General features: G+C 45.2%; 1 protein-coding gene across 1 annotated transcript; it reads right to left on the reverse strand.

Annotated features, from left to right (window-relative positions):
- Positions 1 to 10,096: 10,096 nt before the first annotated feature.
- Positions 10,097 to 27,189, reverse strand: OAZ1 (ornithine decarboxylase antizyme 1). Its single transcript, XM_044268954.1, is given in 6 exon segments — positions 10,097 to 10,450; positions 13,962 to 14,047; positions 16,859 to 17,031; positions 18,135 to 18,221; positions 18,223 to 18,280; positions 26,997 to 27,189. Coding segments are annotated over 6 exon segments (654 nt in total). The 5' UTR covers positions 27,116 to 27,189; the 3' UTR covers positions 10,097 to 10,319.
- Between the last annotated feature and the right edge of the window lie 129 nt (positions 27,190 to 27,318).

The raw sequence follows: 27,318 nt of genomic DNA on the forward strand, positions 1-27,318 counted from the left end.
AATGAAATTAAAAAATTTCACTTTTTCTTAAATTTTAAAATGTAATAGATTTTTTTTCTGCAACACATCAAGAGTTAACAGCCAAAATAAACTCAAAATCTATCACCCTTAACACCTTAAGGACCCGGCTCATTTTCACCTTAAGGACCAGGCCATTTTTTGCAAATCTGACCAGTGTCACTTTATGTGGTAATAACTTTAAAACGCTTTAACTTATCCAGGCCATTCTGAGATTGTTTTTTCGGCACATATTGCACTTCATGACACTGGCAAAATGAAGTAAAAATAAAATAAAAATATTTATAAAAAAATACCAAATTTACCAAAATTTTGCAAAAAAAATTGCAAATTTCCAAGTTTCAATTTCTCTACTTCTATAATACATAGTAATACCTCCAAACATATTTATTACTTTACATTCCCCATATGTCTACTTCATGTTTGCATCATTTTGGGAATGATATTTTATATTTTGGGGATGATACAATTGTTCTGAACTTTTCAAAAACCCAATTTTTAGGGACCAGTTCAGGTCTGAAGTCACTTTGTGAGGCTTATATAATAGAAACCACCCAAAAATGACACCATTCTAGAAAATACGCCCCTCAAGGTATTCAAAACTGATTTTACAAACTTTGTTAACCCTTTAGGTGTTCCACAAGAATTAATGGAAAATACAGATACAATTTCAAAATTTCACTTTTTTGGCAGATTTTCCATTTTAATAATTTTTTTCCAGTTACAAAGCAAGGGTTAACAGCCAACAAGACTCAATATTTATGGCTCTGATTCTGTAGTTTACAGAAACACCCCATATGTTGTCATAAACCACTGTACGGGCACACGGCAGGGCGCAGAAGGAAAGGAATGCCATACGTTTTTGAAAGGCAGATTTTGCTAGACAGTTTTTTTGGGACACCATGTCCCATTTGAAGCCCCCCTGATGCACCACTAGAGTAGAAACTCCATAAAAGTGACTCCATCTAAGAAACTACACCCCTCAAGGTATTCAAAACTGATTTTACAAACATTGTTTACCCTTTAGGTGTTCCACAAGAGTTATTGCCAAATAGAGATGAAATTTCTAAATTTCAATTTTTGGGCAAATTTTCCATTTTACTATTTTTTTTTTCAGTTACAAAGCAAGGGTTAACAGCCAAACAAAACTCATTATTTATGGCCCTGATTCTGTAGTTTACAGAAACTCCCCATATGTGGTCGTAAACCGCTGTACGGGCACACGGCAAGGCGCAGAAGGGAAGGAATGCCATACGGTTTTTGGAAGGCAGATTTTGCTAGACAGTTTTTTGGGACACCATGTCCCATTTGAAGCGCCCCTGATGCACCCCTAGAGTAGAAACTCCAAAAAAGTGACCCTATTTTAGAAACTATGGGATAGGGTGGAAGTTTTGTTGGTACTAGTTTAGGGTACATATGATTTTTGGTTGCTCTATATTACACTTTTTGTGAGGCAAGGTAACAAGAAATAGCTTTTTTGGCAGTTTTTTTTGTTATTTACAACATTCATCTGACAGGTTAGATCATGTGGTATTTTTATAGAGCAGGTTGTCACGGACGCAGTGATACCTAATATGTATACAATTTTTTTTATTTATGTAAGTTTTACACAATGATTTAATTTTTTAAACAAAAAAAATATGTTTTAGTGTCTCCATAGTCTGAGAGCCATAGTTTTTACAGTTTTTGGGCGATTATCTAAAGTAGGGTCTCATTTTTGTGGGATGAGATGATGGTTTTATTGGCACTATTTGGGGGTGCATATGACTTTTTAATCGCTTGCTATTACACTTTTTGTGACATAAGATGACAAAAAATTGGTTTTTTTACACCATTTTTATTTTTTTACGGTGTTCACCTGAGGGGTTAGGTCATGTGATATTTTTATAGAGCCGGTCAATACAGATGCGGTGATACCTAATATGTATACTTTATTTATTTATGTAAGTTTTACACAATGATTTCATTTTTGAAACAAAAAAAGAGCCATAGTTTTTTCAGTTTTTAGGCGATTATCTTGGGTAGGGTATGATTTTTGCGGGATGAGATGACGGTTTGATTGGCGCTATTTTGGGGTGCATATGACTTTTTTATCGCTTGCTATTACACTTTTTGTGATGTAAGGTGACAAAAAATTGTTTATTTAGCACAGTTTTTATTTTTTATTTTTTACGGTGTTCATCTGAGGGGTTACCTCATGTGATATTATTATAGAGCTGGTCGATACGGACGCGGCGATACCTAATATGTATACTTTTTTTTATTTATGTAAGTTTTACACATTTTTGAAACAAAACAAAAAATCATGTTATAGTGTCCCCGTAGTTTTTTTTATTTTGTGCCATTGTCTCATGTAGGGGCTCATTTTTTGCGGGATGAGGTGACGGTTTGATTGGTACTATTTCAGCGTACATGCGACTCTTTTGGTCACTTTTATTACCTTTTTTGGGAAGTAAGGTGGTCAAAATTTCAATTTCCTGATAGTTTTTATTTTTTAATTTTTATGGCATTCTCCATGCGGGGAAAGTAACATGACAGTTTTATAGATCAAGTCGTTACGGACGCGGCGATACCTAATATGTGTAGTGTATTTTATTTTTTAAATTTTTATTCAGTGATAAATGTGTTTTTATTATCTTTACTTTTTTTCACTTTTTTTTTACATTTTTTTGGACCCAGACCCACTTGGTTCTTGAAGATCCAGTGGGTCTGATGTCTGTATAATACAGTACAATATATATTGTACTGTACTGTATTTTACTTACACTGAACAGATCTATGCTTTTAGCATAGATCTGTTCAGCACCATGGACAGCAGGACGCCTGAGAAGGCGTCCTGTTGTCATGGGAACCTTCCCCGTCTGCCACAACTGAGTAGACGGGGAAGGGGAAGAAGGTGAGCTCCCTCCCTCTGTCCCCCCATCCATCTGGGGGCTGCAAAGGCACAGCAGCCCCCCGATGGCAGAGGGAGGGAGCTCCCTGACTTAACCCTTTCCATACCGCGGTCCGTACGGACCGCAGTATGGAAAGGGTGAAACGGCTAAACGGCTGACATCGCAGCAGGGATCAGAAACTACATAAAGCGCTGCAAACCGCAGGTCTGAATTGACCTGCGGTTTGCAGCGATCGCCAATATGGGGGGGGTCACAGGACCCCCCTCGGCATTGACCCTGGGTGCCTGGCTGTGTGTAACAGCCAGCACTCAGCGCTGTCACCATGTCTGCAGACATGGTGACAGTTTAATGCCAGGACGAGTATACTCGCCCTGGTGCGCTAAGTACCCTTGCTCCAGGACGAGTATACTCGTCCTAGGTCCTGAAGGTGTTAATCAGGAGTTTACATAAACACCACGTGTGCTCAAAAACTGATGTATGGGCTCACAGCATGCTTCAGAGTGGAAGGAGCACCATATGGCTTTTGGAGAGCAGATTTAGCTGGAATGTTAATTGGGAGCTATGTCGCATATGAAGACACCCTGAGGTGGCCCTACAGTGGAAACCCCCAAAAAGTGACCCTATTCCAGAAACTACACACCTAAAGGAATATTTCAAAGTGTCTAGTGAGCACTTTGACCAATCAGGCGTGTCACAGAATTAGGAAACGATTGGCTGTGAAAATGAAAAATTACATTTTCTTCCAGAAAAAGTTGCTTTACACCCACATTTTTCACTTTCACAAGGGGTAATAGGACAAAATGCACACCACATTTTGTTCCCCATTTTCCCCTGAATACGCCAACACCCCATATATGCTCAAAAACTGATGTATGGGCGCACAGCAGGCTTCAGAGTGGAAGGAGTGCCATATGACTTTTGGAGAGTGGATTTAGCTGGAATGTTAATTGGAAGCATATGAAGACACCCTGAGGTGGCCCTACAGTGGAAACCCCCAAAAAGTGACCCCATTCTGGAAACTACACCCCTCAAGGAATATTTCAAGGTATGTAGTGAGCACTTGGACCCATCGGGTGTGTCACAGAATTAGGAAACGCTTGGCTGTGAAAATGAAAAGTTATAATTTTTTCCATTAAAAGTTGCTTTGCACCCACATTTTTCACTTTCACAAGGGGTAACAGGACAAAATGCACACCACATTTTGTTCCCCATTTCCCCCTAAATATGCCAACACCCCATATGTGCTCAAAAACTGATGTATGGGCACACAGCAGACTAGTACAGGCCCCAAAAATTAGGCAATAGGCATTCACCTGACAGCAAAGAACTTTGGATTCTGTGGCTGGAGATACATTAGGCGGTCACAGGATGAAATGTAACTATCGAGGGGGGCGGAGCTAGCCAATGGCGGAGTAAGACGTGCCTTGCATCGGCTCCTGACAGACTCCAGCTTCACCGCAAATACAGGATACCCCCGACCCCGCTGAATACATGAAAGGACGCAGGAGGAGACCCTCATCGACTCCTGCTCCGATCACCGCAAAACGGGAGCGATTTCCCGCTTCTTCGCCTCCTCCAGCCAGACAGACGCTCACCAGGAGTGAGCCGATTCTCCTAAGATGGCATCCAGACAGCGCAGAGCGGCGTCCCCTGCACGCCACAAGGAACCAGACCCACGAGTCCCAGACTCACCGCCGCAGTTGAGAGGTACACTTACCGGCTCTCCGGCATCTTATGCTGCAGCAGCTAGCACCGGCTCGTCAGCGACCTCGTCTCCCTCATTTGCAGGGTCGACCTCAGCAGCACTGCAGGGCCATTCTCCCAGGAACCGCTGCTCCCAGGCCACGATGTCCGGATCGGGGGCCTCCATGACCCCACAGGGGGATGATGAGGACTGGAAGGTGCACCTCAAATCCCTCCCCACCAGGCATGAAATAGATGCCTTATTCACAAGGCTAGAAACCTCTCATAAAAGAGACATTGAGGCCTTGCAGCATGATCTTAAACAAGTGGGTTAGAGGGTGGAAGAGGCAGAGTCCATGCAGGATCAAATGTTAGTGGTCCTAGACTCACACCAACAAGTTATCCAGGCGCACTCTGTCCAGATTCAGGACATTCTCACTCATTTGGACGATATTGAAAATAGAAATAGGAGGAATAACTTGTGCATTAGAGGCCTCCCTGAGGATATCTTGCCACAAGATCTGGAGAAATGGGCTATTTCCTTTTTTAATACATTGCTGTCCAGAGATCCGGGACAATCTCTTGAAATTGATTGCATTCATAGAGCCCTAGGTCCTAAAGTGAGTGATCCTAATCGCCCCAGGGATGTTATTTGCCGTATACACTTTTATAAAGATAAAGAGGCCATTCTTAAAGCGGCCAGAACTGCTGGGAAGACTATGCATGCTGATAAAGAAGTCATCATACTGCAGGACCTGGCCAGGCGTACCTTACAGCTACGCAAAGCGCTGAAACCGCTTTTGGCAGCACTTAAAGCCAAGGACATACCCTACAGATGGGGTTATCCATTCCAATTGTCTGCTTCTAAAGATGGGAAATCAGCTGTATTCAGATCCCTAGATGACCTCGCTGGCCTCCACGCAGCCTTTCATCTTCCACGCCTAGAGCTACCTGATTGGCCGAGCCCAAGGCAACCCATCACTGTTCCACAGAGGGAAAGATGGCAGATGACCTCTCCTAAACAGAAGAGGGCCTCTAGACGCGCGCCTGATCCTGACGATTGTCAAAGATATCCTTCCGTTTTTGCCTATACACCTGAGGGGATTTTGACCCTCTTGTTCACTTTATTGTTTTACACTGTTATAGCTATCTATGCATAGTATTTTCTCGTGGGTGGGTCCTTTAGATCTACGCACGCACTTGTCCTGTTGTATTTTGCAATGTTATTTCTGCTTTATTGTAAATTGGAGTCCAGTAAGGAGACGGCTCAGTCCTTGCCTTCTCCCTACCCCATTTAGACCTCGGTCATCTCTTAGTACCTTTTGAACCGACATTCTAGGTTTTCCCAATAGGTTTACATGTCTTTTATATGCACTATTATGTGTTTGAATGTTTGTCTTTTTGTCTCCCCGTCCTTATGTTTCCCTTGCTGTGCCCCTGCTGCGTTCCTGTTGTCTCTGAACGGATCTAGGAGATTATGCCTCCTTCTCACTACTACTCCTCAAAATGGCGCCTATATCGTTTTGCACTTTTAATGTCCGGGGTTTCAATAAACCTGAGAAGTGTAGTCAGATTTTGTATAGTCTTCACAAGAAGAGAGTTATGATTGCCATGATCCAGGAAACTCACTTTAAGACAGGGGCCGTGCCCAAATACGCTAACCGTTATTACCAGACTTGGTTCCATGGTCCTAATCCTACCAGTAGGTTGGGGGGAGTGTCCATAGGGTTTCACAAATCATTTGGTCATACGGTCCTATCTTCTGAGATAGACTTGAAAGGCAGGTTTATGTTCATTAAGCTCTCGGTAGATCGCTCTGTTGTAACTGTAGCTAATGTGTATTTCCCTAACCAGGGGCAGACTACTTATGGATCCAAGATCTTGAAAAAACTGTCCAAATTCGCTAATGGCTCCCCGATCATCCTTGGAGGTGACTTCAACCTAGTGATGGACCTGTTGCTGGACTCCTCCTCTGGTAGGTCCTCGATCTCCCCGAGTTCTCTTCGCAGATTCAAATCTGATCTCATGGCACTTCGTCTGGTAGATCTGTGGCGTATTCTACATCCAGGTGTCAGGGATTATAGCTTCCATTCCCCAATACACAATAGCTATGGTAGACTTGATCACATCTTCATCTCCCAATAGCTGTTGGATTTTGGGCCTAGGTGCTCAATTGACACTCGCCTGTGGTCTGACCATGCACCTGTGTTTGGCCTTATCTCGTCCCAACCCTCCTGCCCCCGTCCTTTCTCATGGAGATTGAACGACAACTTGCTCTCAGACATAACCTGCTTACCGGACATTCGGAAAGCCATATCTGATTTTATTAGTTACCATCAAACAGATTTGACCGCCCCCCTATTAAATGGGAGGCCCTCAAATGCGTGCTTCGGGGGGTGTTTATTTCCCATGGTACCAGACTGAAAAAGGAACGCTCCCACAAATTGAAATCCCTCTTATCTGATCTCGCCACAAAAGAAAATCTAAACAAAACCTCCCCTTCTGATGCTCTAAAATCGGACATTTCGTGCAACAACAAATATTGCAGATTTTGGATCAAAAATCCCTATGCTTTAGAGACAAAATTAGACACGGGTTCTTTGAGTATGGCGATAAATGTGGCCGTTGGTTAGCTCGGGCCTTGCATCCCCTAACGGCCCTGACTCATGTCCCATCAATTAATACACGAACAGGAGACTCCGTATATAACCCTGTGGAAATCACTGCAGCGTTCCGGTCCTATTATGCCTCCTTGTATAACCTTCCAGTACCTGATCTCCCACGGGAATCTTCACATGGCGATGAGGCTCGTAGTTATCTAGCCCAATTTGGCCCCACCCCCATTCCTGACGCAGATGCGATCGCGCTGGAAGATGATTTTACCCCTCCTGAGTTAGAAGCGGTGATCAAAAATCTTAAGAATGGGAAGTCCCCAGGCCCTGATTGGATGACCTCTCGGTTTTATAAAATCCTTTGTGAAGACCTTACTCCTTTACTGGTTGAAACCTTTAACTCCATTTCACCGGATTGCCCATTTACACGTCAAACCCTCCAGGCACATATCACGGTCATTCCTAAACCATGTAAGGACCCTGCAACTTGTTCCAATTACAGGCCTATCTCCTTGCTCAATTCAATGTGGATCTCAAGATGTACGCCAAGCTTTTGGCCCTGAGGCTCCACCCCCACATCTCAGGTTGTATCCACAAAGAGCAAGTGGGATTTGTTCCGGGGCGGGAAGCTCGCGATAATACACTTAAAACGTTAGGGCTGATAGCGAGATCACAACAGCTCAAAATTCCGTTATGCCTTCTCGCTGTAGACGCAGAGAAGGCATTTGACAGGGTAAACTGGCGGTTCTTAGAGGAGACTCTACGTCATATCGGCCTAGGAGACAGAATGATTCATAGGATATTAGCTCTTTATTCCTCCCCTTCGGCCTGTGTTCGTGTTAATGGGCTGCTGTCTGCCCCTTTTGAGATTCGAAACGGTACACGTCAGGGGTGCCCCGTCACCTTTTTTATACACTCTTGTGATGGAATCCCTGGCGAATACCCTTCGTGCGAATCCCTCTATTTCGGGTCTTAGACTGGGTAATACGGAACACAAACTGTCTTTGTTCGCGGACGACCTGTTATATATTTGACCTCTCCCATGATAGGCTTGCCCTCGATTCTCTGTGAATTTGACCTTTTTGGTTACCTTAGCAACTTTAAAGTCAATGTGCAAAAATCCGAGATATTGAATGTTAACATTCCCCAACGGGAAGCAGATTATCTTAAGGGATCTTTCTCCTTTAGGTGGACCTCTCAACACATTAAATATTTAGGAGTGTACATCCCCACGAATCTGACACATGTGTTTAAGCTTAATTACTTACCCCTGCTTAAATCCATTGAATCCAGTATCCATAAATGGACCCCGCTTCAGATCTCCTGGTTTGGGTGGATCAATGCGGTGAAAATGGACATTTTACCGCGCCTTCTTTATTTGTTCCAGACGATCCCATGTAAAATTCTCTTAACTTATTTTGCCAGGCTCAGGAGAATGGTTTCGGTCTTTGTTTGGAAAGCGCCCAGGGCTAGACTTAGTTACAGTCTGATATCCCGCTCTAAAGCCTCAGGAGGTACGGGATTGCCAAATTTCATCTCGTATTATAGAGCGACAGTCATGAACTGTGTTCTCGACTTGTGTCACAACCGCTCTACTAAACTCTGGGTGGAAATTGAGCATGAAATGGCTCCACACTTGGCTACCAGAATTTTTGGGCTTTCTCTTACCTCCTTAAATGCATTGCCTGACTTGCAATTTCCGATGCTTCTCTATACTTTAGCTAGACTCTGGACTAAATTTTCTGTCAAACTTGAACTTATGCAGTAGTACCCTGGTCCTCTCACGGGCCAATCAGATCTTCCTGTAGGTTTGAACCAGCTCTCAGCCCTGGGATGCCGCAGCAGGCATCCAATTAAATTGATGGACGTATATAAACAGACTGGCCTACTCCCTCTTGAAGACCTCTCCCATATCATACCATCGTGTTCTGGTCGCTGGCTCCTATAGTTCCAGCTACGGAGCTTTATTAATTCCCTGATGCCTGGATTGCAGTCATGTCCCCCCTTAACTGAATTAGAGAAAATGTGTACAGAGAGCTCAGCTCCTGACCATGCTATATCTCTGCTATATGCCATGTTAAACTCTTGGGAGAAGGGGGACTCCTCCGCGGGTATTCACGGAGCTAAGCCTAAATTCATGTCTGACTGGGAAACGGAACTGGGGTCCACCTTCTCGGCTGACCAATGGTCTCGATCACTCCTCTTTACTCATAAGCTCCTGTAAATTACAGGACACAGTTAACTTAACTACAAAATCCTTACCAGATGGTATAGGACCCCAGTACAACTTCACCAGTTTTACCCCCAGGTGCCTGATGTATGCTGGAGGTGTCTTGCTGCGAAGGGCACAATGGCACATATCTGGTGGGATTGTCCAGGTGTGGCGCCCCTGTGGCGAGATGTTTTTATTCTATATAATCACCTATAAATTTTTGGTAAATTAGGTATTTTTATGCAAAATTTTTATTTATTTTTTTACTTAATTTTACCAGTGTCATGAAGTACAATGTGTGACGAAAAAACTCTCAGAATGGCCTGGATAAGTCAGTGTTTTAATGTTATGAGCACTTAAAGTGACACTGGTCAGATTTGCAAAAAATGGCCAAGTCCTTAAGGTGAAATAGGGCTAAGTCCTAAAGGGGTTAAAGAGCTGTATGAGTTTTTTTTTTGCAGAACAAAAGCAGTAGTGTGGATGACTTTCCCTTTAAATCATTGTTCAGTTTTTTTAAGTGTATAAAAAAAGCTAATTACATTTACTGTGTATATTACCTATATGTAGATAAGCTATGTAAATTAAAGGTGTCTCCTAATCAGAAAAATATAAATGTTTTATTTAGAATTAGAGCAAAACTTTTATATCACAAAAAAAAATACACATTAAACCTCCACTGATGTAGCAGTAATCTGGAGTGCGCATTTATTCAACATCAAACATGCAAAAAATTACTCAGAAAAGATCCGTCTGAAAACTTCAACATCTTTCCCCCTACTACCTGCTCCACCCAGGTCCAGTAACCACATCAGTAAAAAAGAAGATGTTTACAACATTTCACAACTCAGACTAACGAAAAAAAAAAAAAAGCTCTAAAAAGTTGCAGAACATTGCAGGTTTCTAATCTTCATCAGAAGAATCTCTTTCAAACGTGTAAGCCATGAAGCAAGCATCGGGTCGCTTAGGGACAAGAGGATGTCCAGGTCTCACAATCTCAAAGCCCAAGAAGCTGAAAGTCCGGAGGAGTGCAGCTGAAAATAAAAGTAAATCCATGAGCAAGTTAGACCAATATCAGGACACAAAAGCAACGTGGACGACATTTAACCAGCTCAGGACCGCCGCACGCAGGATTGCGTCTTTGCTGCGGCCCTGTTATTCCTCCTGGACGCGCTGGGGCGTCATCTCACGAGACTTCTGAACGTGCACGTTCACAGGAAGTGCAGGTAAACTAGCTGATCTACGGCCTGCCAGCGGCGATTGTACGCTGGCAGGCTGTAGATGCGATTTTTTTTAACCACTAAAAAGGTATATTAGATGCCGTTTTGATAACAGCATCTAATATACCTGCTACCTGGTGCTCCCTTTTGCTTGGATCGACCAGAGGATATAGGCAGCTCTGTAAAGTAGCACCAAACACCACTACACCCCCCCCCCCCCCCCCCGTCACTTATTAACCCCTTTTAACCCCCTGATCACCCCCCTGTCAGGCTCTCCAGACTTTTTTGGGCACAAGTTAGCGTTAATTGAATTTTATCTTTTGTTTTTTCCTTACAAAGTCTCATTCCACTAACTTGTGACAAAAGATAAAATCTCACACGAACTCACCATACCCCTCACGGAATCCAAATGTCTAAAATATTTTACGCATTTATATTCCAGACTTCTCACACTTTAGGGCCACTAAAATGCCAGGGCAGTATAAATACCCCACATGTGACCCCATTTCGGAAAGACACCAAGGTATTCGCTGAGGGGCATATTGAGTCCATGAAAGATTTAACTTTGTCCTAAGTTATCGGAAAGGGAGGGGGAAAAAAAAAAAACCCATGAACTCACCATGCCCCTCATTGAATACCTTGGGGTGTCTTTCCAAAATGGGGTCACGTGTGGGGTATTTATACAGCCCTGGCATTTTAGGGGCCCTAAAGCGTTAGAAGAAGTCTGGGATCCAAATTCCCTCCTAAAAAGGAATTTGGGCCCCTTTGCACATCTAGGCTGCAAAAAAAAAAAAAAAAAAAAAAAAAAAAAGTGTCACACGTGGTATCGCTGTACTCAGAAGTTGGGCAGTGTTTTGGGGTATCTTTTTACATATACCCATGCTGAGTGAGAGAAATCTCTAAGACAACTTTCCCATTTTTTTTTTTTTATACAAAGTTGTCATTTGACAGATATTTAGTCTAACTACGCCACAAGTGACCCCATTTTGGAAAGAAGACACCCCCAAGGTATTTAGTGATGGGCATAGCAAGTTCATGGAAGTTTTTATTTTGTCACAAGTTAGTGGAATGAGACTTTTACGGAAAATATTTTATTTTCCTTACACTTGTGACAAAAAAAATAAAATAAAAGTTCTATGAACTCACTATGCCCATCAGCGAATAGCGGTCTACTTTCCGAAATGGGGTCATTTGTGGGGTGTTTCTACTGTCTGAGCATTGTAGCACCTCAGGAAACATGACAGGTGCTCAGAAAGTCAGAGCTGCTTCAAAAAGCGGAAATTCACATTTTTGTACCATCGTTTGTAAACGCTATAACTTACCCAAACCATTTTTACCAGACATGTAGAACAATAAATTTAGAGAAAAATGTATATAGAAATTTCTCTTTTTTTTAATTTACTACTGAAAGTGAAGTCATTTTTTTTGCAAAAATTTCGGTAAATTTCAATTAACAAAAAAAGTAAGTCAGCAGCAATGAAATACCACCAAATGAAAGCTCTATTAGTGACAAGAAAAGGAGGTAAAATTAGTTTGGGTGGTAAGTTGCATGACCAAGCAATAAACAGTGAAAGTAGTGTAGAGCAGAATTGTAAAAAGTGGTCTGGTCATTAAGGGTGTTTAAGCTAGGGGGGCTGAAGTGGTTAAAGGGGTTGTTTCACCTGGGACTGAAGTGTCATTAAGATACAGCATCAGTCAGAAGTGAGAACTGCACCTCGATAAAACAGGTCTCCACACACTTCTAAGGGACTCCTGAAAATAGTAGCATCTGCTCAGTCGGCCATTTTCACAAGTCCCATAGAAAGGAATGAGTGATGCTGTGCATATACGGCTGCCCTCCACTCACACTGGGGGTCTCAGGTGGGACCAGCAACTGACATTGGTATATCATAGCAATATGCTACCCATTTCTCAGATGACAACCCTGTTGACTAAATCTACATTGTATGTCAGTCAATGTCACATTTTACCATTTGCAGCAAAAGCTACACAAGTTACAGTAGATTGTCCAAATTTACACCCTGTGTGCTGCATGCAAGTCTACCCTGAGAAGTCCAGAAAATCCATCCATGGGGTTGTTTCAGCAGGAAGCATGCATTTACACAGATCTGAATAGACAAAGAACTATGTAATGCAAGAAAGTGACATCTAGTGGTATCAGAAGTGCATATTAAGAGACTCCGTAAAGTGGAAAGTTAACCAAATCTTCAAATTTCTTCTAAGGACTTGGAAAAATTGAATAGTTTTAGGTTGCAGCTTCATTCTTCACATGTCAGTGAATAGACCTGTGCTGTCCATGTTCTCCACAGAAAGCACTCATGCTGAATGCTGAAGACTTCTATAGGCATAGGGGCCAGTGCATAAACAGCAGGATTTTATCGTTGTTCCCCATTGGTGTCTACATGTTTAGACAGATTACTGCAGTTAACTCATTCTAGCCCTGCCTTTAAGATATCATCTCTGTATTAGACAAGACCAGATCCATTCACATTAGGCGATTGTACAAGGAAAGAATAGATGAGCTCTGACAATGTCACAGGTCATGCCTAGAAAACTCTCATATAGAAGTCAGAGTCCTCTTCTGTCCAATTTTATTTTTTAAAAGCTTACTAAATGTTAACAGCTCATACAAGATGGCCCCCATAATAATGTTCAGAAAATTAAAACAAAACTAAGATCAACTCGCAGATCTGATTTGGTGACATTTACTCAATCTCTGCCCATGACTGCCGATAACTGGCAGTTCTGCTCCTTCCCTCTATTCCTTGCACTTCTCTTACTGAGAATTGGCGTGCCAGTGGTTAGTGCTGGTATTCTAGGTGTATTCTGTCCCTGTACACCTACTGTTGGCACCAATTACTGGCAGTTCCACTTGCCATGTATGCCTCAGTCCATAAGCCTGCTACATACATCCAACTCAAATACCACACATGTAAAAGAAGAAAAACAGCTGGGAAACAGCCTATATAGAAGTACTGCCATAAATATTGTACAGTTAGGATGAGCTCATGACTGAGCATTTGTCAGTGACAGCCCAAACAAGTTCCCTCAGTACGTTAACCTAGAGATTTATTCCCATTGCAGGAATTAGGTTGGCTTTGATCTTTCTACACAGTCATTTTTGTCATATGGGTTGGATTTGCTGCAGACAAATTTATGAAGTTCAACATGCCCTGCCGCCCCCCCCCCCCCCCCCCTTTATTCTCAAACTAAGAAAAGGCATGGCAAAGTACAGAGGAAAGTCACAATACATCACTATGAAATGAGAGAACCTGTTTATAGTGCCATGTATGTGCAAAAATGTATGGTTATTCAGAATAGTCACCTCTATCATCCCTGTTTTTGTGGAAACAGAGGAAGACGTGATCGACTTGGAGTTGCTCCTCTGCAAATTCCAACAGAACAGCAAAGCTAGAAGAAAAAAAAAAAAAAAAAAAACATTTCAACTATAAATATATTATATATGAAAGTAGAATCGAAATCATGCTTCAAATAAGAACTTTGCATCTGATTTATAAGAGCTGCATGTGGAGCCCTGCAGGAGCAGGCATTTAGTTCATGTTTGGGACAGGCCTCCTCCAGCAGTCCGTGCGCTAGGCTGAAATCTCATACCTGCCATCCATATCAGTTATATTTTACACAATGTTCTGCCCAGCTTCACCCTTTCAGAAACGGACGGCATAAAAGTGTCATTTGTCATAATCATTTCCCATGGTGTAGAGGCAAGTGGTAAAATTTCCCCTTATGTCTCTTAAAGAGGACCTTTCACCACTCCCGACATGCCCGATTTAATAGCTTCATGCATTCCCCATGTAACAATTCTGGAGCATCAGGGGAGGAGGGGAACCGTCCCTTAGGGTGTTTTTTTCCCCCATTACAAAATTAAAGTGTCCAATTTTTTTGCAGACTTCACTTACATCTCAGTGATGTAAGACATATTATCCAATCCTGAAATATGGCATATAGAGGTTGCACACTTTCAGTTTTGTAGAAGTATGCAAAATATAAGATTTTTCAATGTTAAACTACTTTTATTGGGAAATCAAACTTAAAATATTAAAACTAGACCAAGATTAATTAGGTAGCATGATAGGCAAAACATGTGTTATATTAATCAACTTTGAACGATGCACTCCCTTCTTTTGTTAGCTTGGCGACTACTTTTCTGTGATTCTTGACTACCCTCAATTGTTTGTCCCTGACTAATTTGTTAAACTTTAATCTGAGCAATTCCTCTCTGTGGCATCATTGACCACCTTAAGAGTGTTCACATGGCTTCTTAGAGAATCACTGCAGTATTCTGACACGTTGTGGATCCCAAACAATTCAGAGAACATCTTTGTTTTGTTAACCAACTCAGGTCTTTTCCTTAAAAAGACTAGGTTTTTACCCTCTGATAGTGTCATTCTTTTTCCTTTACAGGTTTGGTTTCTAAATTTTTAGTCATATTTTCCTTAACAGCATGAGTAATACATTCATCCAAAAGAGCCAATCCTACGTTTGTTTCTGACAAATACCAAAAAGTGTCTCTTAGCAACTATGAGAGCACTTTGACATCTGCTTTAGGGCAAGTGTTCAGAAACTGTAGCATATCCAAATCATTCTTTGGAGCCCATCGCCTTACACTTGCCTCGTGCAAAAAGCAAACATGTGAGGCTGACAAAATGTGCAACCGGTTTCATTCCCTTCGATTCTCGCTGAGGAATATTCAACTGTTTAGTGAAGGACAATTTAAAGGTGCAGAGCCCCTGGGATCCTGAAACTCAAGTTGTTTTAGACCAACCTCCTAGGTAAAGAAGTGAGTCGTAATAAAAGTGATCAATGTGTGCAACCCCTAAATATTATCCAATATTCTTGAAATTTGGCAAAATATAAATAATATATATATAAATATATATATATATATATATATATATATATATATATATATATATATATATATATATATACACACACACATACACATATACACACACTTACACATATACACACACACACTTACACATATACACACACACACTTACACATATACACACACACACTTACACATATACACACACACACACACTATCTCTATCTATCTCTCTTATACATCACAGACTTGGTTTGTAAACAAAGTCATGTGTTACCTCCCCTCTGTACCCTTACTGCAGACTGCTAGCAATTCCTTCACCGCTTCTAGTAGAAATAAAAGAATGGCAGAATAGTTCTGGAGCCTCTATTCTTATGGCTGTCATTACAAGGGGAATGCATGAAGCTATTAAAACAAGCATGTCAGGAGAGGAGACAGGTCCTCTTTAAGCATCACCTTACAGTAAGCCATTCTAAGTCACTGAAAATCTAGAGTAATATGGATCATATACTTTCCATACAGTTAAGGTACAGTCACAACTGCTTTAACAATGGTAATCATAGGGTTGTTCATTTTCACAGACTGACAGCCCCCCATACAATTGAAAGGGACAGTTTTAATTGTCCTCCACCCATCATGTGAATGTAGCCTACTGTGGCTAAAGGGAGGTGCGGTCAGCATGACCTTCATATAAGCCTTCATTACACAGGAGGGGCATCCTCAACATCCCCAGCAGCTTACTGCAGGTTAATTCCGTCTTTATTAGATAATCCCTTCAGACAAAACCCATCTGTGCAACCCGCTTCTAGACAACAGCATGACTTACCTTTCATAATTCCCTGTATTCTTGTTAAGTCATGTCACAAGGCCGAATAGAAACATGAGAGCCAGTAAATTGCATGTGTCTTAAGGCACCCTCAAGCATGCATCAGTTGTAATAAATTTATGACATGGGGACGGTTAGCAAGCCATCTGCCGCTTTATTAAAGCCTTGAGGAGCCGGCCAGTTTGTTTGCATTTACAAGCCAAGTGGATTGGAAATAAACGTAGGTTTTATTTATCCGATTGCTCCGGCTGCTGGATGCTACATGGTTATAAGAGCCTCTGCTCCATCCATGCAAGATATTGGAATTCAGTGGCCAAGTGGAGAGAAAGAACAGCATGTGACTGCTAAAGCTGAGCGGCCATATGCTGTTCTCAACACATTGAGGCCATTGACTGTCCCATAGCCGTGTCCCTGTGCTGATTGAATACCAAATTTATGTAGAAATAAAAAAAAAAATTAGAAATTCTTTACAGCGCCATAAATAAGCATGTCAGATCTTGTATGTGGTATTGCTGTAAACCAGGGAATGAAGTTGAAGACTTACCTATCTTTGCTCCCATCAGGGAGTGTGCCGGTCGGTATTTCTACATAGAGGTTATTATTGTTTAACACGGCTCTCCAGTCCACTTGCTTGCCATCTGTTAGCCTGGATTGGACATTAAGAACTCGGGTCCGGTTATTGGACGCAAGATCTTCTGTAATAATCAGCCTATTATCCTACACAAAGCAAAGAGGAGATTAACATAGAAGACTGCAGGCATGTGTTAATCACTCAAGATTCGGTAAGTACCGTACATCTAAACCGTTTTCATTTACATAAACAGATTTTCCAACTTCATATACTGTAACCAGTCACCACAAAATGCTGTGTAATCTGCAGGCAAGCAGGTTATAGATCAGGAGGAGCTGAGCAGATTGAGAGTTTTATGGGAAGAGATTTTGTGCAACTTGCAATTTATACATTTAAACCTTTGCTCTTCTTGATCTTTGTACACAGGGAGGTGTTAGAGATTGAAGGCATTCTCTGTGTAAGGGCTCATGCACACAAACGTATTTTCTTTCCGTGTCCGTTCCTTTTGCTGCGCATGAGCCCTAAGTGTGTATACATAGATGGCTGTCATCGCTGATAGTTGTACACAGGGAGGTGTTATCAGTGATGGCACTCTGTAGGCATGTATACATCCACCGCCGGGACCTGCACCTATATCTAGAACAGAGTGTGAACTGCGCTCCATTCATTTTCTATGGGGCCAACTATTTACTTCAGACCCATAGAAACAAATGGGAGCTGGGGTCGCACATGTGCGGTATGCTCCCATTCACTTCTATGGGGAGCAAGTCCAGCCACCACCTTACAGGGCTTCATTCTCGATATAGGTGCAGGTACCAGCTGTGGGACCCACACCTATAAGACAATGGGGGCATATCCTAGTGATATGCCCCCATTGTCTATGATGAAACAACCCCTTTAAAAGGGAACCCGTCAGTGAAGAGGCAGGGAAGGGGGCATGGTTACCTTGACTTGCAGCAAGTCTAGAGACGCACGCGGGCAGAGAATAGAGGAATGTTTTCAGAGCTTTTGCCGCATCTGCCTGCAGGAACAAAATTGTGGGAAACGCGCTACTCAGGTACTGCTGGTGGCTTCAGATGGTTTTTGGAGGTGACTGGTTCCCTTTAATGAAATACGAGTTTTACCAAATCTTTTCCCATAAATCTATATGAACATGCTCCACTCCTGCAAATTGCACTGCATTAGAACAGTCCCATTTACATAAATGGATAGCACAAGTTATCGTTTCCTGAGGTGCATTAATACTTACAGAATAAAATAAGTTAGCTGAAAGATTGTGATCCCTTTGACTATTCCCTCGCCCACCTGGGATCTTCAGGGGTGGGTGAGGGACATCAGGAACACCACCGAGGCCCGGGACCCAGGTTACTACAGCAATTGAAAGAAACCCTGGAACTAGAACAAAAAAGAATAAATAAGACACTTGTTACAAAAGACTTACTACCGCTATAAGAATAGATGTTTGCAAGCAGTATACATCTGCTCAGTACAGGTGACCAATATCTGATCATTACATTACACTGCTGGTCATCTCCCTTGCAACAGCGGTGTAGCGTTATACTGTTATTACAACTACCATTCAAGTGAACGGAGCAGTTACACTTCAAGACTAGGGATGAGAGAATCTACTTTGAATGAAACATCCAAAGTCAAATTGCATAATACTTCATTTAAAATACTGTATGGAGCGAGCACTCTGTACAGTATTAGAATGTATCGGCACCGATGAGCCGAAGTTATTACTTGTGAGACTTCACATAATTTCAGAAATCAATTTCTACGTTTAAAAACCATTTCCCAAACTTGGGTTCGGTTTCAAGTGGTACCTTACAACTGAACCAAAAGTTCAGGAAATTGTATTTTACAGTACAAATTAATTTCTGAAGTTACGCAACGTTTTAGACTTCAAAGTTATTTAATTCGGCTCAGAGTTGCCAATAATGTACGGAGCACTCACACCATGCAGTATTCAAACGAAGTAGTATGCGAATCGACTTTGGATGATTCACTCATCCCTATTCAAGACGGTTGGCAGTGTAACGAAGAGGAAGCTGCACTCGCATGGAGCGTCAGCGCTTCAAACTGCTGAGGTGCTGGACCCCCACAGATCAGATATTGATAATCTAGCCCAAGGATAGGCCATCAATATATACTGCTGCACAACCCCTTTAAATGGGTTTTGAGATTTGTGAACCGATCAGTGGAGGTCTGACAACCCCGTCGATTGGCCGTTTGAGAAGGCAATGAAGTAGCGACTAGACCTTCACAGTTTATCCCAGACCATATGATATTGAGTTAATCAGTCACATGACCTAGGCGCAGCTCAGTAAGTGAGGGCGAGATACCAACCACAGCTGCCATTGTACAGGGCTGTGCTTGGTGAGCAGGAAGAAGGCCATGGTGTTACAAGCACTGGTGTCTTCTGAAACATCTGATCTGTGGGGGACCCTGGTATCAGACCCCCACCGATCAGAAAACCCCTTTAAGGAGACAGACATCCTATTATCAAATGCCAAAGTCTGAGGATGACCGTAATAACCCTACTGGCTGGCAAGAGTGACTAAGTTTGTCTGCACTAGTACTGATGGACAACCTGCTGTGCCATTGTCCTGCATTTTTCACCAGAACCTAGGAGGCTCCTAACCAACCACAGATGTAGATGAGGCCTTAGTATCAGGCCGTTGCATGGCCGTTCCTGTATTGCGGCACCAAAAAAGCAGGTCTGCAATTTGTGTCCACCAGCCATGTATACCCTGCATCACAGATGCAAACCCATTCACTTGAATGGGTCCGTAACCTGGAGCTGCAGTGTGGAATTGAGGCACAGAATCACTACGGAGAGGTAAAAAAATTGGATTTTTTGTACTCACCGTAAAATCCTTTTCTCGTAGTAGGCATTGGGGGACACAGCACCATGGGTATATGTCCAACTACCACTAGGAGGCACTAGACACAAAAAGTGTTGGCTCCTCCCAGGTGGGCTATACCCTCTCCACAGGCACGAGGCTATTCAGTTTGTACCAAAAGCAGTAGGAGAGAGAAGAAAAGCAAGGAACCAACAACTCCCGTACCGGGAAAGATCAAGAGACCAGCCCGGAGAAGCGGAAGTAAAAACATAGGGTGGGATCTGTGTCCCCCAATGCCTACTACGAGAAAAGGATTTTACGGTGAGTACAAAAAATCCAATTTTCTCGTGCATGGCATTGGGGGACACAGCACCATGGGACGTCCCAAAGCAGTCCCTGAGGGTGGGAAAAGAGACGTGCCACCGGCTGGGCATACAGGTGCAGGAGAATGTGACCATGTGACCCAACAGGAAAAAACACGGAATGGGCAAGAGGTCTCATAACAAGGAAGAAACCTCAGAAGAAGCAGGGAAGACTGCCAGCACCCCAGGACAAATGTCTGGAAGAAAATCCCAAATGCAAGAAGGTGGCAAAAGGGAACACCAAGCGCAGCCAAGGGCTGGAGAAAAAAAATTAGGACAGCACTGCGTGTTGGATCGACCCAACGCCCTACATTGTCTCAGACCCATAAACCTGTGGCCAACCCCTGAAAGGCCAGGGGAGAAAAGAAACAGGGAAGCACTGGAAACCAAACGAGTGAGGGAAGCCATAGCAAGGCTCACATGTGAAGGGAGAAGGACTCCCCTCACCGCAAGGCCAGGTGAAGAAGCCAAGCGCCCCATGTAAAGGCGAAAACCCAAGGCTGCTAGAGGAAACTGCCAACCCTTGGAGAAGGGGGGGGTTGTAGGTAAAAGCCAGGAACAAAGAACGATCGCTCCTGCGTCCCCAAAAACAGGAAACGAGGCACAAGCCTCCGAAAACAAGATAGCACTGTAAAGCGCAAGACCAGAGGAAACTCTGGGCATGTGAAGTATCATGGAAAAAAGGAACCAGAGACAGGCCCAGGCAACCTTGGCAGGAACACACTGGACTGACAGACATGGGAGTAGAAGAAGAGCACTCCAAACAGCCTAAGGAGGAAGGGGTCTACAACAGGAGGAGGTCCCTCCCGAAGGAGACCATACGGTGGAATTGCAAACCGTAGCACCAAACCACTCAATACCAGGTACTTGACGTGGGAGGATGGAAAAAAAGACAAATCCCAAGAGGACCTCAAATGAACAGGGACAGGGACTCCAGAAAGGAGTACCCAGATGGGGTCACAAGGAACCAGGAGCTGAACCACCGGAAGACAACGCAAGCCAGCATATCCAGGAAAGGCGAAAAGAAACCGCCATAGGGGAAGGGACATTGGCCATGGACAACTAGCCGCACCAAAAACATTGACCAGCAAACCGTAAACATTGTCCCAGAGAGGGCAAGTACAGCAGCTCGGAGGTACCACAAAACGACAGACATCGATATGCATAAGGAATGCAGAAGTCGCCATGAAAAAACCGGGGTAGCCTACATAGAAATGTAGAAACCAGCTGCGACCGGCATACAGAAAACTCGCAGGGGGGAGAAAGTACCTGATAGGTACAGACGACGGCAAGGTCCAAGGGGGACGTCCCTCCGCCATGTAGTGCAACCAAGCATAAAATACAAGGGAAAACCCGAGAACACCTGGACCCAGAAGGAACTACGGGGCCCTGACCGATACCAGAGCAATCAGCTGAAAATTCAGACAGATGTGTGGCGCTCAGTGGTCCTGTCCTTGACCCGTCAGGGAGGACGTCCAGCGACGAAAAAAAAAAAAAAAAAAAAAAGCCGTGGACCCAGAAGGATACCGTGAGGCGGACATCCAGCGATGACCGAAAACCGCTGCCGCGGCCGATGCTCACCAGCTACATGTCCAAACAAGGTAGAAGATCCAGTGGAGATCCTTGTACTACACCAGGAATGGCCCGCTCAGCAATAGGAAACAATGTGAGTACTCCCCTATAACATGGGGTAACGCGGAGCACAGCATACCGTAGGACCTTAAAGAGAAAGCAAGAGCAACTCTAGCACAAAGGCCAACAACCACCTGGCCATGGAGTAGGAGGTTGAATGAGGACCACCCGCCGGACCAGACAGATCAGTCATATACTGGAGCTACCAGAAGCAGCACTAGACCGATAAGGTGGGGGATGGGCTGACCCACCCCTGCCAGATATGGTAACCATGCACATGCTGAACAAGGGTGACCTGGTGCTGACAGTGCCTTGAGCGGCACAAGGAGACCAATGAGGACGACAGTAACGGAGTGGCAGACATATGGAAGAACCAAACGGATGGAACCAACATCTGCAGCACAGATTAGAACCCGTGGGCAGAAAACACCTAGTAAGAAAGAAACTGTCTGGGCCACAGATCGCACCATAGGGCCCAGCACTTGGGGTACTACAAACACACGCCTAAAATAAAGGTAAAGTGGCTGCATGTTGCCGACCAAGGAGAGTGGAAACATAGCCACAGCATCTGGGGATGCGACAGCATTCGGAGGGTACAGGTACACAACCTGTAAAGTAGAAATATGGCTGTGAAGAGGAACTTCATTTAAGATCGAAGCAATGTGGCCGCATGGTGCACCCCAGACCCAGAGAGGTGCAACAGCAACTGCGTTAACAATGGAACCCATAGGGCCGCACGGTACCACAAAGAACAAGACAGGTGCACACTACAATCAGGTAGGTGCAATGGCAACAGAAACAGGGCCGCATAGTACACCATAGAAGCCAGACAGGTGTAACGGCTGCAGCATCAAAGACGGTTCAGGAACTCTACCTATGAAGGAAGTAAGATGGCTGTTTGGTGCACACTATGATGAGGTAGGTGCAATGGCCACGGCAACTGGAGGAGGCCTCAAAATCTCGTCCTGTAAGGGAGAGAAAATGCCACATGGTACACCATAAAGCCGGACAGGAGGAACGGCTACCACATCCGGAGATGGTGCAGGTACTCTACCTGTTAAGGGATCAAGGTGGCAGGGAACAGACAGGTGTAACTGAACCGGACAGGGGCAACTCTATGGCAATAGAAAGTGGCCTCTATATCTCGCCCGTAGGGAGAAATGTTGCCGCCTGGAAGACAATAGAGCCCGCCAGGGGTATCGGCCACAGCACCGGAGATGGCGTAGGTACTCTACCTATGAAGGGAGCAAAATGGCTGGGAATAGACAGGTGCAATTTCAACGGCAATTAAAGGCGGCCTGTAAATCTCGCCAGAAAGGGAGAAATTGTGCCGCACGGAACACCATAGCGCCAGCCAGGGGAATTGGCTACAGCATCAGGAGATGGCGTAGATACTCTACCTATGACGGGAGCAAAGTGGCTGGGAACAGACAGGTGCAATTGCAACGGCAATCGAAGTGGCCTGTACATCTCGCCCGGAGGGGAGAAATAGTGCTGTATGGAACACCCCAGAGCCAGCCAGGAGTAATGGCTTCAGCATCTGGAGTAGGTGTAGGTACACTACCTATGAAAAGGGGCAAGGCAGCTGTACAATTGCTCTTAACTCCCCAACCTACAGGAGGCGATAGCCGAGCTAACCGCTTGCCCAGAACAGGAACCCCCTGTAATGAGGTAGAGTGGCGAACACCACCACCAGGATGGGGACCCTGTGGAAACACTCTCAAATGTGTAGAGGATAGCCCCTGGTATAGGGGAACCAGGAAGGCTCATCAGGGACAGCCTATGGCAGTGGTGCAGGAATCCCCCTGTTAAGGAGAAGGCGTACGTATCAGAGACACCGCGTAGGTGACTCAGTATGCTAAACACGGGGACGGCTGCCTTACCTGTGCGGTTGAATACCTGTGCGGTCAGGGGAGCACCATCCGAAAATCCACTAGAGGGGATACCAACCCTGGGAAGGAAAGGTTCCTCCGTCCACATTCGTCTTGACCTCCCAGAGGGCTTCTGTATGGAGGAAGACCGCCTGATGCTCTGTTCCGAGGGAATCGGCGCAGAGGTGTCCCCAGAGGCAACGGATGGGGTGACAGGAAGGATTCGTCACCAGCCTCAGGCCTGTCCTGGGGGGGGATCCGAGGATGCCGAGGAGGGGTGGTACCCCGTTGAGACCACCCGAGGGAGTACCGTGAGCTACCCCTAGCCGAACCCGGGTGCAGGTACCCCTAACTGAGCGTGCCCCATCTGCAGGGAGGACCCTGGGAGGGCAGAGGTGGCCGCAATTTGGATTGGTAGCGGCCAGCGACACCGCCAGGGAGAGGCGGTCAAGGTTCCCATGGCATTGACACGGAGGGAGCCCATTCATGGGGGACCGACACAAAGGGATTGTTCGGGGAAAGGATCTGGGAAGAGGTACTGCACCCAGCAGGGACAGGCTGACCGCACGGCAGCCATTGTTAGACCCAGAGAGGTGCAGCCAGCGGACGCACGTGAAAACACGTGGCGACCGAGGAGAGGCTGGGAGAGGAGATGCTCAAAAAGCAGCCAGCAGAGGCTGTCTATCCTGACCCGGACGCCCTGTTCCCCCAAAGAGGCGCTGCAGCAGCTTGTCCCCCCAAAAGAGGTGGTCAGTAGGGCTGCAGGGGACATGAAGCAATTGAGGGGAGGGAAGGGGTTAACCACCCCCTTCAGCAGAAAAAACACGTTAGCCCAGGAAAGGGTGAAGAGATAGCCCCTCCCAAGGGCCGGGCGGGGCTCAGAAAAGCCCGGGAAGCAAGGAGGAGGGGCCGGGAAGATTGCGGCCTAGCAGGCCCAAAAGCCGGGGCCTCGATTTATTAAGGCGGCCGGGAATGGAGCGAGGGGGGCGGGGCGAACCGCGGCCGACAGAGGGCCCACCGAATCATAAAAATAGGTGAGGAGGGTAGGGGGGGAGAAGCGACACCTAGGGACAGGTGGATCAGGGCAAACGGAGCACCTGGGAGCCGGGAACGGGCCACAGAAGATGAGGCCTAGTCCCGGCAGAAGCCGGGGACTAAAGTAGCGGAGAAGCCAGGGAGAAGACTGTGTGGCCAGGGAGGAGAGAAAAGACCAACCAAGGGGGAAGAGAAGGGAGGGGAAACAAGAATATAACCCCCCCCCAGAAAAAAGGGGGGGTTGGCTAGGGGGAAGATGGAGGCTCCCCAGGACCCCCAGCTAAGGTGGATCCCATCCCCCTGGCCACAGGAGGGAACCTAACCCTGGGGCAGGGACACAGGGACAGGGGAGTATACTCACCATCAGATATACTCACCATCCGATGTCTTCGGGCGCAGCAGGGTCACCCCTTCGGCAGACTCAACACGGAAACCGTGGGAATGCCGGCAAGCCACTGCGGATGCAGTCCGTGGGGACTGGGTGACCGGCGATGGTACCGAAGTACGCGCCCGCAGGGGGGCAACTAAAGTGGAACACGATGGAGCCCCAGCCTGCAGCAGGTATAACGGTGGAGAACACCGAGACCTGCGGAAGAGAGAAAAAAGAAAATAAAAATAAAAAACAGCAGAACCTGCAAAAAAGCAGGACAGGTCTGCCTCCTACGGACACTAGACTAAAACTGAATAGCCTCGTGCCTGTGGAGAGGGTATAGCCCACCTGGGAGGAGCCAACACTTTGTGTCTAGTGCCTCCTAGTGGTAGTTGGACATATACCCATGGTGCTGTGTCCCCCAATGCCATGCACGAGAAAAAAATAATTTAATTTGGATTTTTTTTTTTTTTTTTTGCTGTGCAGACTAATTTCAAGATTACACAGCATCATCTAAAGATTTGCTTTGGGCACCTGTAGACCACCACAATCTGACAGGTCATCGGTATCTGGACCCTGGAAACCCCCAGAGGTTGCTGTGTATACCTACACCGACAAAGATGCGGGTCACTTATGTAAGATGCAGACCTCCAAGTGTCCGGCTGGCCTCCTTTGATCCAATATATAGCTTCTCATTTCTGCATTTACAATAATGACCCAGAAATTGTCCGGTCCCTCTGTATATTTGAGCCAGTCTTCTAGGTTTCATTATTTGATGCATTTCAAGTTTTAGAAATGTCTATATTCAGATCATTTTTGCACTCTTTCCTAAGAGAACACCATGGAAGTGCAGGAAAGCTTGATCCTTCACACGGTGTACCACAATGTGTCCCCAGACCCATTTACAACATATTTAGAGGGTTTTTGTCCTTCTGGATGTGTACCCTTTACTGCTGTATGGAATATGACACATTGCTCTGTAAGAAAAGGTAACCCCCCCCCCTCCCCCATTCGGTGTATGATAGAGCATACATTAGAGGTACAAGTCAGGAAACCCTCCAACCTGTACTGTGAATTTACCTTAAAGGGATACGTTAGTCATAAGCTTACAGGACACAAATATCAGATCAGTGGCAAGACAAGTATGGGGGGAGCAGTTCTAGTCATTTTTAAGACTTGTGCAGCATTCACCTCCACACATACAGCTTATATCCAAAATGTTCCTAACACAATGCCATTCACCAACGCCCAAACCTGAGAACTGCCAGCAGCCACCGGCACGCTGCCTGTGTCTTCTGACAATAGCAGCTCATACCTCTGTGACATTACTATGATGTCTGTACCTGCACCACCACATCCCCCGCCTGCATCATCTCACGGCACCTCAGCAGATGCCCACAGGCCTCCATTTTGTGGATTCCTTAGGTCCTCCTCCAGGTGCAGTACGCACCACTGCAGCACTTACAGGCCATGGCCACAAGGAGACGTCATCACAAATGCGCACAATCATTGCAGGCCTCAGAGCCTGCATCCACCCAACACCATTTAAAGGGCCAGACACCTACTGAGTTAGTCAAGCCCTAGAATAAGAAGACAACCAGATTCAGCAATAGCATTAACCCTTTGCACGGTTTAAGGCTGGTGGCCACGGTTTTTCTAGAATGGTTCTAGAACAGTTTCACACTCCCTGCAGTACAAGTGAGGGCATTACCACAAGCCAGGGAGCAATGACCGGGCTCAGCCTGACCCTAAGCCCTTGGATGGGCAGAGGAAGCAGCTGGCACTGCTGATAGGTAAAAGCACGGCCCTGCCGCAGGCCTACTCACACATCCACACCACTACCTGCAGGGGGCGACACTTGCCCCTTGTTTACGTCAGGCCCGGGCGCTATGGTGCGCAGCACACGGACCGACAACTCAGGACAGCTTTATTAGGCAATCATGTCTACGACAGCAGCAAAAAAACAAGATGACGGGCGGCGAGGACACGTCCTACCTTTCACTACTATTACTGGGAATACTCAGAAGAGGCATGGTGCTGCTTCTTTTATTTCCTTCCTTCTCTCTGGCAAAGCAATGGCTATTGAGTATCCGTTGGAGAGAGGATTTCACCATCCGGCCTCTCTGGTCACAGAGCCAGAAAACCCTCGGTCTTCCGTCGGAGTCTCTCAAAATGGCGAGCAACCGCCTAGAATAGCACCTTTTAGTATTCGGCTGTGGCCCCGCCCACACCCTGTCAACAGCGTTAGCCAATGCCTATACTCGTCCACTGCGCCACCTCTGGTCGCGCGCTCCCTGCCTCTTCAGCTCATTGGCCG

Source organism: Bufo gargarizans, chromosome 1 (genome assembly GCF_014858855.1).
Source record: "Bufo gargarizans isolate SCDJY-AF-19 chromosome 1, ASM1485885v1, whole genome shotgun sequence".
In the NCBI taxonomy this organism is placed as follows: Eukaryota; Metazoa; Chordata; class Amphibia; order Anura; family Bufonidae; genus Bufo; species Bufo gargarizans.